The sequence below is a fragment of the Gymnoscopelus braueri genome (assembly GCF_963280865.1).
Source record: "Gymnoscopelus braueri genome assembly, chromosome: 12".
NCBI lineage: Eukaryota > Metazoa > Chordata > Actinopteri > Myctophiformes > Myctophidae > Gymnoscopelus > Gymnoscopelus braueri.
This window is the reverse complement of record NC_137614.1, coordinates 14,085,548-14,100,894: the sequence shown is the minus strand read 5'-3', so window position 1 is coordinate 14,100,894 and position 15,347 is coordinate 14,085,548. Positions and strand designations below refer to the sequence as shown.

Sequence of the window (15,347 nt, the reverse complement as noted above, 5' to 3'; positions counted from 1 at the left end):
TAACAGCACATGTTTAATATCACTCCCATATCTTGCGGTTAGTGACAGCCATTTAGATTACTTCATATATCACGCAAAAGCAGAGGGATTTTAAACATGGTATTGCAGAGACACAAGAAGACTATGAGGAGAGGGAGTTGAGAAGTACACAGTCAAATCCATAGGGTTCATTTAACTCTGAGAGTGTGTCATGGAACTGTACTGGTCCTTTTTGGGGATAGAAGGAAAATGGGGAAGGCACATATGGTTGAGGGTAAGAAAAGAGTCCTGGTAAGTGTTAAGTGCATTAGAAAGACGAAGCATGTTTGAGAGTACAGAACATTGAGAACACCTGCTCTTCCAGCTAAATGTGTAAGTGAATCAGGTGAATCAGGGTGAAATCAAGATGAGTGTCAGCTTTCACCTGGACTAACCTCGCCAGCCCTGTTGCTTTTTTGCCCTCTTTCGTGAACTCGCCATGTTGTGCCTGGAAAGAAAGCCAGGCAGTGAGGATGAATGGAGTGTGACTGGATTGGGCTTCAAGGCAGCTCTTGGATCAGTGTTTGATTAGCAAGTCGAGGGCCTCTGGTTCTACAAGGGCTTGTGGAAGGAGTGGGCGGGGACCCCTCAGGTCAGGCAGTTGGTGTCTGTTGCTTAAGCTTGTTCTAGGGTTCCAACCGTTTGACTCACAACCTGGCTCCAGGGTAGGCTCATAGGGGACCAGAGCTGAGACGAGGAGCTGATGGGCAACTGCGGAAACAGTGCAGGAGTCACGAAACAGCAATTAGAAGTGATTTGAGGTGTCAGGCTTCAAGGGTGTTATAACAGTATAGGAGCATGAGAAGAAACTGGGACATCCAGAAAAAATGCCAAAAAACGTTCAATTTTCTATTAGACATATGAGCACACAAGCCAACTTGGCATCTCAGTAGGGTGAATTACTGGTGTGAATGGATAGAGAGAATAGAACAGCAACATAATGCCAATTCCAAACCACCAGAAGCCAAAATACACACCTGTAATTCCCTGCACATTTCCCACTGCTTTTGCAGGCTTGTTGATTCCCTCAGATCCGATAAATCTAGAATAAAATGTCCAGGCCCTGTCATAAAACAGCTTACTCAATACTCTAAACAGAGGAAACTGTTGTTTAGAAAACATATGTTTTCCTAAGATTCAGATGGGACCTGTCCCTCAAACCACCACCCCTCCCCCCCCGATCGGAACAATAATGGTAGCCTGCTGAGATTATGTATGCAGCACTACAGCATGGACTTTGACGTCATGGTAGTCTACCATGACATCAAAGTCTGTTAATCGCTCATCCAGTCCTACATCTTCCTGGCTTCATCTTTATGGCGTGGGCCACACGGCACTGGAGGTGCTGAGCCATCTAGAGCAATGGGTAATGGGGCAGGAGAAGGGACCCGTTTTTATGGGTCGTGAGTCAATATCCCCTTTTTTAAGTTCCTACAATAAAAAAAGTAATTCATTATTTCAAAAGATTTTCAAAAAAAAAATTCTTTCTTAGTAGTATAGTAGTAGTAGTAAAAGTATTAGTTATAGTAGTAAATATCAAATGTACAATTTTCCAAAAGAAATAATTAAATTAAAGAAATCCAGAAAACCCATAAATTAAACTTAAGAAATAGTGAAAATAGTTGATCTACAAGCTCACAGCGCGTCGCATCGCAACGCGTTGTGAACTTTCTGGCTATTGTCACTATTAAATATGGCTTAAGTCACACATGGGCAACATACGGCCCGGGGGCCGGACCCGGCCCTTTGACCATCTCAATCCGGCCCGCCAAGTCCTCAAAGAAAAACAAAAATGACCCCAGCGAATAATGTACATTCTAAAAAGCTGCTGTATGTTAATGGTTTTGAGAAAAGATTATTTAACTCGACTCCAATTAATAGTATATATACATTTTTACCATTTGAGTACTATACCTGCATTCCTCCATCCGTATGTACTCAAATGTATATAATGTAACCGTGAAACAGTCAACCTTGATTCCATATTTATAACATAATGCAATATGATTTATCAGTGACCTATGGCGTGGTGCATATCGGATAAGATAAGATACTGTATACATTTATAGGCTCATTTAAAAGTTGATACGGCATTGACGTGGATTGTTTTATGCAAGTCATCTTTTTATTGTAAGGCCAGAGTAAACCAGAGTGATATAGTACAGTACAGCTGTACAAAAATAAAAATGTTTTAACTGAACAATTTTCAGTAACAACATTTTGTAACTGAAAATTCTTGTGGTGAAAGCGAGTACCGTACCTTATTCTAAAGTAGTCTGGCATGTCTATCAAATTCATGCAGTTTTAACATAATTCAGCATTGTGTTTCAAGTTTCAATTCAATTGTACAATGTGTGGCCCTTCACTCACTTTATCGAAGTCAGTATGGCCCTCTGGAAATAAATCTGTCCTACAGTATACTCCATACAGTGACCCCTTATTCCTTAGTTACCAGGTAAGACTGACTAGGTTTCAGCCACCTACCATCTATGTTTTGTCTCTCTCCACTTAAACTGGTTGCTATAAATGTATGACGTGGATTCTAGCAACCTGCTTTGTTCTACTTCCCGGATAGTTTAGCCGTCGTAGTTAAAACATATTCTTTTTTTTAAAGGAAGTATCCCTCCACCACAAGAGGAACATGTACTGCTGTATTTGTTAAATTTATTTTTTCTTCCACATGAGTCAGTGTTTTATACTGTGGTCTACTGTTCTCAACCAGTAGGTCATTGTCTCTGTTGCAATAGGGAAGGTAATTTAAACAAACACCATGCAAAGCACACAAACATGGAAGTATACAGATTTGCATCCCCTAATGTGGCTTTGTCTCAAATTTCTGACCTTGTCCTGATCACTTGCTTGTTGTGTCGTGTTTAAATGGTGCTCACATGACATTTATAGTAACATGCAGGTTATCATATTTACCTGTGTTCTACCTCACTGACTGTTCCCTACAAATGAAGGTAACATCTATTCTCAAATTTCTTTATTACAATGCCAGCTTTTATTGACTGTAATGGTCAGTTTTGCATAGCATCAGCACTTAATCACTCTCTCTACATATCCCTTTAAGCAAAAAAAAAAAGATGATCATGTAACATATTGATGTACTAGAATTAATCATTGGCAAAATGTCATTTTACAGGAGAATGGTCAGCTAGCAGAACGTCGAGCCAATGAGCATTTTGAGCGTCTGTTTGAGACCCTGCAGGAGAGGAAGACGGAGATGTTGAGGTCCATCGAGCAATCTCGCACCCGACGCCTGGATCAACTCAAGGGACAGGTACTGTATAGTGGTGAATTAATTTGACTGGACTGCATATTAATGTAATTTAACAATAAATGCACATAATCTCTGTGTATGCGCGCATGTCCTTGTCCCCCCCTGCATATCTCGATAACCGACTGATGGGCTTTAGACCGATGGGAATGCCGTGCTCTGTGTGAACTGTGAAGTCAGTCGTGTTAGCGGATCTCCAAAAATATCTATAAACCACAAATCCCCATATATGGATCTCATAGATCAGTTTGACATCATAGACTACTCTCAAAGTATATGCCCATATACCAGTATGGAGATCCCTGATGTCATCAATATGAAGTCATAGTACTGACGTCATAGATTGGGCTACAAGCTGGCTTCCAAGTACTCTAAGAATGGGTACTGCACTAAGCAATGGGCATCGACCTTAATAAATACAGTGACACCTTGTTTTAAAATGCATTATAAATATGGACAACCCCTATAAATATGGACAACCCCATAGATCACACATGGGCAACATACGGCCCGGGGGCCAGATCTCATTCCGGCCAGCCAAGTCCTCAAAGAAAAACAAAATGACCCCCCCCCCCCCAAATCTACATTCTAAAAGGCTACCATGTTAATGGTTTTGAGACTAATTAATTTAACTTGACTCCAATTAATGGTAATTAATATTTATAACACAATGCAATGTGTTTTATCAGTGACCTATGGAGTGGTGCATATCAGATAAGCTAAGATTCTGTATAAATTCATAGGCTCATTTAAAAGTTGATGTGGCATTGACATGGATTGTTTTATGCAAGTCATATTACCAGAATGCTACAGTACAGCTGTAAAAAAAAAAAAAAAAACATTTTGTAACTGAAAATTCTTGAAAGCAAGGACCTTAGTAGTCTGGTATGTCTACCAAATTCATGCAGTTCAAATTTCAATTCAGTTAGTACTATGTGTGGCCCTTCACTCACTTAAGCGAAGTCAGTATGGCCCTCTGGAAATAAAGGCTGCCCACCCCTGGCTTAAGTGGTTCATTCATGATGTATTTTTTTAAGATTGGGTCCCGGGGAGACACCAGATTTCTCTTTTGGGTCTCGAGCTAAAAAGTTTGGGAACCACTGATCTAGACTGAAATGGGTGGGTCTGCGTGTGTCTGTTTCCGGGGCTAATCTTGCAATCCACCTCTGATCAGCACATGTCTTGTGCTTGCTGCCAGTAGGCCAAGGAAGTAAATCCCAGTATATTTTTCACATATTGTTTATGTCATACAGAAACCAGCTTTTTTTTATATATAAATAAATCAGTGCTATTGAACACCCTTTACTGTCTGTGGGTTTTACAAATATTGAACCAATGAAAAGTATTAAAAAGCGCTTCTGACTAAACCTCCTAACTCCATTGGATCCTCAAAACTGTCGGTCAAACCACATACTGTAACTCCATCTTTGGAGATAGTTGTTTTTTCCATCTGATTTGAATTAAAAATCTCCACATTAATGGTCAAAAACCTCCTAACTTGAGTTGTATTTGGGTAAAATGGTGATAATATAAGGACACATTCAAATATCTGACAATGTGTAAAGTCACCATACCAACGAGGCGGAATTGTATTATTATTTTTTCATTTCCTGAAAAGTTTTTTCTGCCCGACAGCAGAGATATGTTTAACTTGCATACTTCTTGACATTTAACTTAAAACTAAAATGTTATTCTCAGACACACAAACTTTTTTTTCTTTTCGTCCTTCGCTTGCGAATATATGTATATATATATAGACACACACAGACACATATGCATATAGTGTGTATGTGAAGGTAAGCTGCAATTGTTGCCACCTAGTGAGAAAAAGCTAAACAGCAACTCATCCATCACGTTTTAAATAAGGCATGGCATGACTGTGAAAATGTCAAGGGATGGATCAACGATGCCAATTTTATTTATAGACGAATAATCCCTATTCTCAAGAGAAGCGGAGAGTTCACAGATGTGTTGTAACGTTACTATTCTAAACAGGGGCAGGGAATGAAAAACAAGTGGATCAGAGGGATAAAGAGTTCATAAAACCGTCTTTTACATCACCCAGTATTAGATTTAGGGTACTCTACGCATCAAATAATTTATTTTGCTTGTGAAGGAACCCCCCCCCCCTTACACACACAAAGATATAAGATGAATAACCGCTTTATTGGTCATATTTATGTTATACATTTACTCAGATAAAACAGTTTTCATATACACATTTAACAGTTCATAAAACCATCTTTTGCGTCACCCAGTGAGTGTTAGGTTTAGTGTAGACTCAATAATCTATGTTGCCCCGGTTGGAACTCTGAGGTCACCCTCCACACACACAAGCAGATTATGGATAACTGCTTTATTGATCATATTTGTTATACATTTACTCAGATAATTTACTCAGTCTTTTCATATACACATTTAATAGCTCTTGCCAGACAAGGCATGTGCCTATCCCTATGATTTGGGCCACATTGAGGTAAAAACGAAAAAACATTATGGCACAAACACTGTTTAGCTGTAACAGAAAGCGTTAATCTCCCCTCAAATAAAGAAGTACCCACAGTAGGCTACAGTACATAACAGTTTTGTACGGTATATAGAAGATCTTATACACAGACATACAGTACAGCACAATATTTAATAATAACAGGATCACAGAGTTGTAAGGCGAAACTAAAGCTGTATATTTGGGTTGATGCAAAAGGTTGTAATAGACAGCAGTAAATTATAAGACTTGCATTCAATAGATGTACCACCAACGCTAAAGGCGAACACTGGCTGGTGGTGAGAGAGGGATATCATCTTTTGACTTTGCACAAAGAATGCAAACTACACATGTCGTTTCTTAAAGGCAATGTCATAACCCATTTGTTTGGTGTACTTTATGTGTGCCGGTGTAACAGGCCGTTCTTGTTCATATTTCAGTACCACTGTCTAAGAACAATTTTACATCTTTATTAGCCTCAGGCACTCATTTTTCACGAGTCATCAGCTGTGCCCTAAAGCCTAAACTAAACAGAAGTGACCACAGGAATTGTAGGAAATCTAATTGTGATACAGAGATCACAGGAGACAAGTAAAGCATAAAGTGAAGGACAAATGGAAGTTTTGTACAGTGGACAGTTTTTCGATTTTGTGGTGTTAAGAATTCGATATAGACAGACATGACATGCATGGACACACAGGTGATAAGTCTGTGTGTTGTCCTCCATGGTATGGTGTTGCAGAGGCTTTAGAACTCAGCAGTGTGCTGTCCCTTACTCTGTATCATCCTCATGATGGAATGGACCACCTCTGATGTGGTACCCTGCCCCCCGATGTCTGCCGTGTGCAACTGCAACACAAGAAAGAATTGGCCGTTTCTTATTACTAATCACTTTGTAAGTAATTTGTTCATTTCTGAAGAGCATGTGTTGAGCGATTTATGTGACGTTTGTTTTGTTGGCCACATGAAATCAACTCCTTTTGGAGGACTCATAAAAGGTTTATCTAATTCCTTTTAACATTTCTTTAATGGTAACAAGATCTGCCAATGTGGCCTTTCTGCTGCTTTGGATGACAAGCGCAACAGATTGGCCAGGGTTTCATTGAGCTCAAGGAATGTAATTCACACTACACCACATAGGATGAAGCTGCACCGCGTGGTAGACTCTTTTTAAATAAAAAACTAATTGTGTTAGTATGTCAGTAACGGGAGACAATTTCAGTAAGAGGAGACTACAATGTTTTGTGTGAGGGTTCTGGAGGAAACCTGCCAGACCTGCCATCCTAGGGCCTCTGGGTCTGTTTCAGACAACAATGCCCTCTGACAAGCAGGCTGGTGAGGGGAGGGGAGGAGGCTGAGCAATGCCATCTGAGGCGAACTTAACTTACCCTGGTTTCATTCATGGTGGTGAGGATGGCATTTCGGATCAGACTGGCATATTCATAAAGTCTGGAGACAGAAAGAGAGGGGAAGGAATAAATAATTCTGTAACAGTAGGAGTATCACATAGCTTCGCATTCACTGATATTTAAATAAAACACTGTCACGCAAAAATGAAGAACGATGTTATCACATGCAGGACTTCCTCCAGACAGAGGAGGCACAGCTGCACTGCTGAATTCCCGAGTGATTTCACTGACGTCAGAAAATATGAAGACATTTTTATTTAAGGGGGGGGGATTCAAACTCAGATGACCTTCAGAACCCCCAGGGAGAATCTATTTCTGTCACATTAAAAGCCTTATTTAATGTGCGTTAGGCTATAATTTAACCTACCCTTTCTGTAGCACAATTTCTCAGCATTTTTAAGGCGTTTCACATTTAACTTTCTTATAGATTGATTACCAGTCACACATGATATCAGTCTGGTAATCAAAAGGTCACGTTAGCCAGCCCCCGGTCTATCTGTCAAAGTGTCCCTGAGCAAGACACTTAACCCCTAACCGCTCCTCCTGAGTAACCATCTGAGCAGCAATCAGGTGGGTGAAGCTGAAACTGGTCTACAAAATGTTTTTTTTAATGCAAAGGACTTTGTTTTTCTTGTTAGCTTCAGTTTAATCTAGGTTTCCTTATCTCTAGAATGTAAAGCACTTTGAGCTGCATGTTTCGTGTGAAAGGTGCTATACAAATAAAGTTTTTAATATTATTATTAGTGATCTCACAAATGTGAGGAGATGCTTGCTTGTCATGGTCTGCCAATGATTTGGTTCGTTATTCCTGCCCTTCTTAGGTTCACAGTGACTTTCATTAAAACAGCACATTTTAATTTGAGGAAAACCAGAAAAGGATATTGTTTTTTTTTGTGGAAAATGTTGGAAGTAAGCCACACTGCAAGTCACAATACTACCATTCATTCTCTAGCCACTGCAGCTACCACACTGTTCAGCAAAACTGTTTTCAACTGTATATATTATATTTTCAGTCTTTTCTACTATTACTACTTTACACATAATGGGATTTGTCCATATTTGGCTATCAATCATAGTTGAGTTTTTCGATCAGTTACTTATTGTTACTATGCTGTTCAATTGCATTGCAATTTGTCTGTATTCCTATTATAATACCAAATTAATTGCTGCTATCGTAACTCTGCCACGTACTCTCAGTGGCATCTAGCCACCATGCCTAGATGTCTTCAGGAGGAAACCATGGATAGTGGGTATAGGTACAGACACACATACATACATATGAACTACAATAATATAAAAGGTATGATATTCTCTAGGTGGATGATTAACTTACTTGAGGTGGTCCAGCATCATGCAGCTCGCCAGCAGCATGGCAGTGGGATTAGCAATGTTCCTGTTTGCAATACTCCTCCCAGTGTTCCTTGTAGCCTGAGACATCAAGAAGAAAGTTAATTAATTATGTATAATCATAATTAATTATTATATAACATTATGAAAATTATACATGATATGTTTTTATATATATTATATTAAGTCCATCCTACTGTGTAACCTACTACTGAAATGATCAGAATGCCATATCTAAGCTCTTTTAAAATTAGGGATGTGTGTAGTTAGTCAACTAATCTATTAAACGGTGCTGCCCCTACTAATCCTTTACTAAATACTAATTGTTTAAACTATTATTTATTATCAGAATCTTATCACTAAATGCACTTTTATTCTGACCCACAGCAGGTTACAAAGCAGTCACAGCTCACCTGTCAACTTTCTTAAGTGTTTTCCCCAAGTTATTTTCAGTAATGCAGTTTTCAGCATTGTAATGTGGTGGCTGCCTCATGGGTACATTTATGGAATAAACTACCTTCCCCAAAGTAAATACACCGGCATACAATGGCTACCAGAATGTTCGCTGGAGTCCACTTCCTTTCAGCGAAGTTAACCATGGCTTTCCCCATTTCGATGTCATGTGAGAAAGACATTGATTTCCTAATTGTTTGAAATGAAACCATTTTGCCTTTGCATGCATTTTGTTCTAGGACAACCATGGAGCATGTTCGCAAAATGCACTACTTTTCTGTGGCATTTAATATAAGATTTGGTTATTTGAATATTGTATAAAGCATTTCCAAATGGCTTTTATATCTCAATAATTTTTTGTACAGATCGAAATGTTCTCAGTTTTGGCTATTTTCTGAGTATTCCCTTAAATTAGCCATTTACAAAAATATTGTTGAGGGAAATTAGTTGCCGTGCAGGTACCTAATTACAATACAAGTATAAACTAAATACTAATTGGCAACCGCTTACTACTGCACGCATCCCCAATTAAAATACAAGTATACAAACTAATGGCAACCGCTTACCGTTTCAAAGACAGCATAGTTGAGTCCGTAGTTGGCCCCCGGCACCAACCCAGGCCCTCCCACTAAGCCGGCACACACATTGCTGACCACGTTCCCATATAGATTTGGCATCACCATGACATCAAACTGCTCTGGTTTGGACACCAGCTAAAGATACCATCACAAAAGGAAAGGGAGGTGGTAAAAGATGCAAGTTTAATTGAAACATGCTTCATAGATGTAAGAAATGTCTAAACTATTGGCATGTCATTCAAAAGGGTTAGTCACCTGCATGGTGGTGTTGTCCACTATCATGGCGTCAAAGGTTATGTCTGGGTAACCAGAAGCCACCTCCTTGCAGCACTGCAGAAACAAACCATCACCAAGCTTCCTAGTGGGAGAAAACAAGCCGTGTCAACGCCTGAAACAGCCAAGATAGTATGTTTGACTTGAGTTTATCAGTCAGCGATCATGTTGTCACATCACAGATCGACTCACATGATGTTGGCTTTGTGGACAGCAGTGACCCTTTTGCGACCCTTTTCCCTGGCCAATCGGAAGGCGTAGTCAGCAATCCTGAGGGAGTTAGTCCGGGTGATGATCTTGAGACACTCCACTACCCCTGGCACACTCTACAGTGGGACAGCAAGACAGGAGAAAAGGTAAAAAAAATGAAAAAGCTGAAAGAAACGCTGTTGTGCTCAGATGACTGTGGCATACTGAATGTGCAGGTTTTTTGAAGTCTGGAAATTATAATATGGCATTGTTCAGTGTCCACACACTTTAGAATGTGCACTGGGAGGGAAAGTGATGGTCATCCTCTGGTAGTAGGGTTCCCACCCAAAAAAATTATATGTTATTTAATTACGTAGTTTATTTGTAAACAATGGTTTTTTGTTTTTACTTTTACAAAAATAGCACTGATAAAATGTTCAATGCTGTATATACAATATATCCCCAAAAGCCTAGGATGCCAATGACTGCAGTGTGCTGGTTTGGATTTGTAATAATAATTAAAAAAAAGGTTAGTGCTAAACCAGAACTTGCTACAGAGTACAGACTCTACTTTCTGTAAATAAATAAAAAACACAGGAGGGAAAAATGAATGAAGAGCCTTCTCCGGTGTGAATGCAACCACTAGAGGGAGTGGGTTTTCACCGTTTTATTTGGGCTTTTTATATTTTGTTTGTTTATTATTATTTTTGCCTGGCCAATTGTTTTTGATAAAACAAACAAAATATAAGATCAAAAGTGCAATGTGAAGCTTGGGCCATTATTTTACTTTTGTCTTTTTGGTTACAGATGCACCATATACTTTAACTTTTTGCACTTTGCTTATTATAGTATGCATAATAAAATTGTCTAAAAATTACCATGGTATGTGAATTAGGTCAAGTGAGAACAGGCCAATGCTCCGTCATACTTTGTTGCCTGCCGGTGTCACACACAGAAAATAGTTCACAATGGCCCCTTTTCCAACAAAAAAAACGTTGGTTCTAGAACTGGTTCCGTTCTAGATTCTTGGAACCTTAAGTGCTTTCAGCGAACCAGGTTGCGTTTCCACCAGTTTTAGGCGACATAGCTGAATGGTTAAAGAGCCCGCCTGTGGAGCAGGAGTCCCCAATTACTGATAAATGATGATGATTTTTCGCTTGCTTTTGCCATTGTTTGTATCGCATCTACATCTTCCAACCTGTAGGATAGTGACACGCCCACTTTGGTTCCCAGTTCAGGGCAAGAAAAAACAAGTATTTTTTTGTTCCAGTTCCGAAACAACTTCTAGGGTTCCGAGAACCAATTAATTTTCAGTGGAAACACTCTGAATTGGTTCAAAATTAGGCGGAAAAAATGTGTTGTGAGCTTGTAGATCTGCTATTTCAAGTGCACCACAACTGTGTGCAACTAAGTATAAATCCGGCTACAGAGACATGGAGGCCCCTTTTTCACCAGGGTTGAACTGGTTCCTAATTTTGAACCAGTTCAGAGTGTTTCCACTGTAAATGAGCTGGTTCTCAGAACCCTTAAAGTTGGTTCAGAACTGGAACCAAAAAATACTTGTTTTTTTCTTGCCCTGAACTGGGAACCAAAGTGGGCGTGTCACTATCCTACAGGTTGGAAGATGCAGATGTGATATACATTGGCAAAAGCAAGCGAAAAATCATCATTAAAAAAAGAAAAGGGAAACTGCCATTGACAATTGAATTCCCCCGATGAAATGGACACTTTGACCAGTCATATTCAACACATTGCTAGCCAAGCCTGGAATCGAACCTGGGGCTCTCTAACCATTCAGTTATGCCGCCCCCAATTACAATGGTTCTGCACCAAGGTTCCAAGAATCTAGAACGTAACCAGTTCTAGAACCAAAATTATTTTGGTGGAAAAGGAGCCGGAGTGGAAGGTATGATCATAGAAGAAACTTGAAAATGTGCTTCTGAAATCAGCTGCGGGCATGTCTGACCTCATGCTCCAGGCTGCTGTATTCTCCCTCTGTGTTCTCCCTGATGATCATGATGTCAATGTTCTTGTGGCGAGTCTGTACGCCAGGGAGGGACTGGCAGTGCATCACATTGGCAAACAAGTCTAGACTGGTGCTGTGAACCGATGTACACACAAACACATGCACGAGAAGAGGGGAATAAAAATAGATTAGAGTCAGCTGACAGCACTAGAGGCCAAATCACAGGGTAGGCTTTCACAACAAAATAACCTTTTCAAAATACTTACCGAAGGAGATTATTCCTGGATTTCACAGAAGCTGGCGCCCTGTGGTTTGTCTCTATATTTCCTGCCAAAAGAGGTGATCAGCGATGGTAAATGTATAAGACAAAAACATATTTCAATTATAACTAACACGCAGCAACAACAAAAACGGAACAAAAACATCTTTCCCTTTTCTCACCTTTGAGGGCAACGCCATTACGGCGGATGGCAGTGATGGCATCATTGATGTCATCCTCAGAGGTCGAAGAAGAGTTGACATGCACCACCTCAAAGTCCACCGGCACACAGCTGAATCTACAGCGTGATGGAATGTCACAGGATTAGGCCAATTCAAACCCAAACCACCTGAGAGTAATTTACAGAAGCTGAATGCCATTTGTGTAACATGTTAACAAACTTGACCAACCGGAAGACTTCCCTGACGTGATTAAGCAGCTCTGGACCAATTCCATCTCCAGGTATGAGTGTGACTGTGTGTCTGCCTCCATACTTTGCCGGAGGTGGCTGAAACATTGACATGACACAAATTAATTGTATTCAGCTAAAACTTCTGCCATTGTTGATATTTTTGGGTTACAATGGTAATTTCATCCTATATTAAGGCTGATGAGGTTTTGTAATCTGTTTGGTGCAGACTATTGAGACTAATGAGTTACGTTAGTGTGGCTACTTACAATGTGTTCACTCTGTTCGTTGAAGATGGACAGCAGAACAAGCCAGAAGAAAAACAGTTTAGTATGTTAGAACGAAGTGTACCAGAAATCCAAAAGCTTGCAAACTCCTCCCACAGAGGATGGAATCATGGAAAATAGAGGTTAAAACAAATGCCAACCCAATGTACAGTATAAACATAAAGAACAGAAATAAACACCCCTGTAGGAAAGTTGTTGGGCCAAACAGGTCATGAATGATTGATGTGGCAGAAGCGCCAAACTGATGGCACCAGTTCTGTCACAGAAATGATTGATAAAGCTGCTGTTTATTGCAATGCTGCCTGCAGTAGGTTGAGCTTCTGCAGCTGCTATAATAGATAGATATAGATAGCTTTATTGTCATTCAACATAATTGAACAAAATGTCGTTCCACTGGCTTACTATATAATCTAAAACTACTCCTTGTTAAAAGAATACAAAAATCACAGTCAGTTCATAATGAGACTTATGTCCTCAGCAGCATAAAGGTTAAGGAATATTGCACTTATAGGAGACTATGAATGCGATGCCAGATAGCATAGCATCTAAGTTGCTTGCGGCTACTTCTGCAGGTAGCATTGAGATACCTGGCCCCATTTGGAACCTCTCCAAGGGAGAGGTTCCGATACCAAGATGCAACCCCAGTGAGTAACCTTTATGAAAGGGACAAAGTCACATCTATTTCAGTAACAAGCTCGGTCAGCAAATATTTCAACTCACAGCGCTTGACCACTTCTCTCTTGTTGTGAAAGTTGTTCCAAATACCTGAAATACAGTAACGTTATCAAAATCGACAGAAACCCAGTGGTGGAAAAAGTACTCAAATGTTTTATTTAAGTAGTGTATCATCACTGCAATGTAGAAATACTCTGTTACAAGTAATGTCCGTACAAAAGTATTGGTAACTATCAAAATGTACTTAAAGTACCAAAAGTAGAAAGTACTCATTATGCAGAATGTCCCATTTCAGAAGTTTTAAAATGTATGAAAAATATTTTGAAAATAGCAGATCTACAAGCTCACATCACATTGTGAGCTTGTAGATCTGCTATTTTCAAATGGCCGAAATTTATAGGGCGGAAGTGGTTAATGTATGTTTTGTAATAATAATCAAAATCTACAAAGTAACACAAGTTTTCAAATTATAGTACTGGAGTAAATGTACAATATTTGCCTCTGAAATGTAGTGGAGTAGAAGTAAAAGTACTGAAAATGGGAAATACTACAGTAAAGTAAAAAAAAAACACAAAATTGTACTTGTAAGTACAGTACTTGAGTAAATGTACTTTAGTTTCTTTACACCACTGAGTAACGTTATCAAAATGGACAGAAACCTAGATATCATAGATATGTGATGATGAGAGATGCTTTAGCTTGCTGCTCAGTGCATAACCAACCAAATGACCTTGTGTTGCGAGAGGAAAAAGCCTTTGAGTTTTAACCTGGAACCTCGATATAACTAAAAAAGACATGATATCATGCGTGATAAAACCGTCTCCTCTTACTTTGACAGTATTTCCCACTAGTCGTCCACTCCAGAGTGGTTTAATTATCTTGGCCATCGAGGGTGCAACACTGGAAGCTGCCATCTTGATTTGAGATGTGTGTTGTGTACAGCGTGCACGAGCACGTCAGATATGACGTGCCGGTGGGCCGTGACACACAGGAAGGAAACTGAACAGAAAGGGAGGAAACTGAACAGTAAACTGAACTGTGTTTACTGTACATATTTTTCTTTCTTTTCTTTGCATAGTATTGTATATTTGTCATTAAATGTTTCGACGAATTGAATACGCCACAGGACCACAATGGAAACAACAGTGTTTTCTTGGGTTTTAATCTTTTTAGCATAGTTTCTGTGCTTTTTTTTGCAAACTGTTAATAAAGTATTTAATCAAAAATCAATCAAAGGTGTTCCTCTATAATTGTTGTATTGCTTTATTGTGTTCATTCAAAAAAAACAAAGGACACGAGGGTGCTTTTGATTATCAAATGCAAACCAGTGAAATGAAATGAAATAAAATAGATCCTGACGGACGGTTGTATCCAGTACGGTCTCTATTTACTGTTCAGTGCTCACATCCGGTCTAGAGTCCGCCTATGCGCCTACTGTATCCGGTAAAACACACACACACACACACACACACACACACACACACACACACACACACACACACACACACACACACACACACACACACACACACACACACACACACACACACGCACACACACACACACACACACACACACACACACACACACACACTCCCCATTTCCTTATCCCCTCTAGACCGGATCTGCAAACCGCTAAGCGAATGGCTCCCCTCGTCCAAGCTCGCGTGGCCAAAAAGAACAGATCTACAAGCTAAAAACGTGTCGCATCGCTACGCG

At 39.7% G+C, this 15,347-nt stretch overlaps 1 protein-coding gene across 1 annotated transcript; it reads right to left on the bottom strand.

Moving 5' to 3' along the window:
* Window positions 1-5,445: 5,445 nt before the first annotated feature.
* Window positions 5,446-14,612, bottom strand: idh3g (isocitrate dehydrogenase (NAD(+)) 3 non-catalytic subunit gamma). Its single transcript, XM_080444825.1, has 12 exons — window positions 14,459-14,612; window positions 13,674-13,718; window positions 12,668-12,765; window positions 12,440-12,555; window positions 12,265-12,325; window positions 11,999-12,131; window positions 10,036-10,169; window positions 9,826-9,928; window positions 9,559-9,705; window positions 8,526-8,620; window positions 7,172-7,232; window positions 5,446-6,632 (listed from the first exon to the last, which is right to left on the bottom strand). Exons 1-12 carry the CDS (start codon window positions 14,540-14,542, stop codon window positions 6,531-6,533), a joined length of 1,179 nt encoding a protein of 392 aa, XP_080300951.1. The 5' UTR covers window positions 14,543-14,612; the 3' UTR covers window positions 5,446-6,530.
* Window positions 14,613-15,347: the final 735 nt, after the last annotated feature.

Bases quoted from the DNA above. Each gene is read 5' to 3' on its own strand.
- idh3g (XM_080444825.1), bottom strand. From the start codon at position 14,542: ATGGCAGCTTCCAGTGTTGCACCCTCGATGGCCAAGATAATTAAACCA. The intron at 9,706-9,825 runs GTGACTAACCCT...TGGTATCTTTAG, and splicing joins TGGACAACACCACCATGCAG to CTGGTGTCCAAACCAGAGCA. The intron at 7,233-8,525 runs GTAAGTTAATCA...TTCTGTCTCCAG, and splicing joins ATGATGCTGGACCACCTCAA to ACTTTATGAATATGCCAGTC.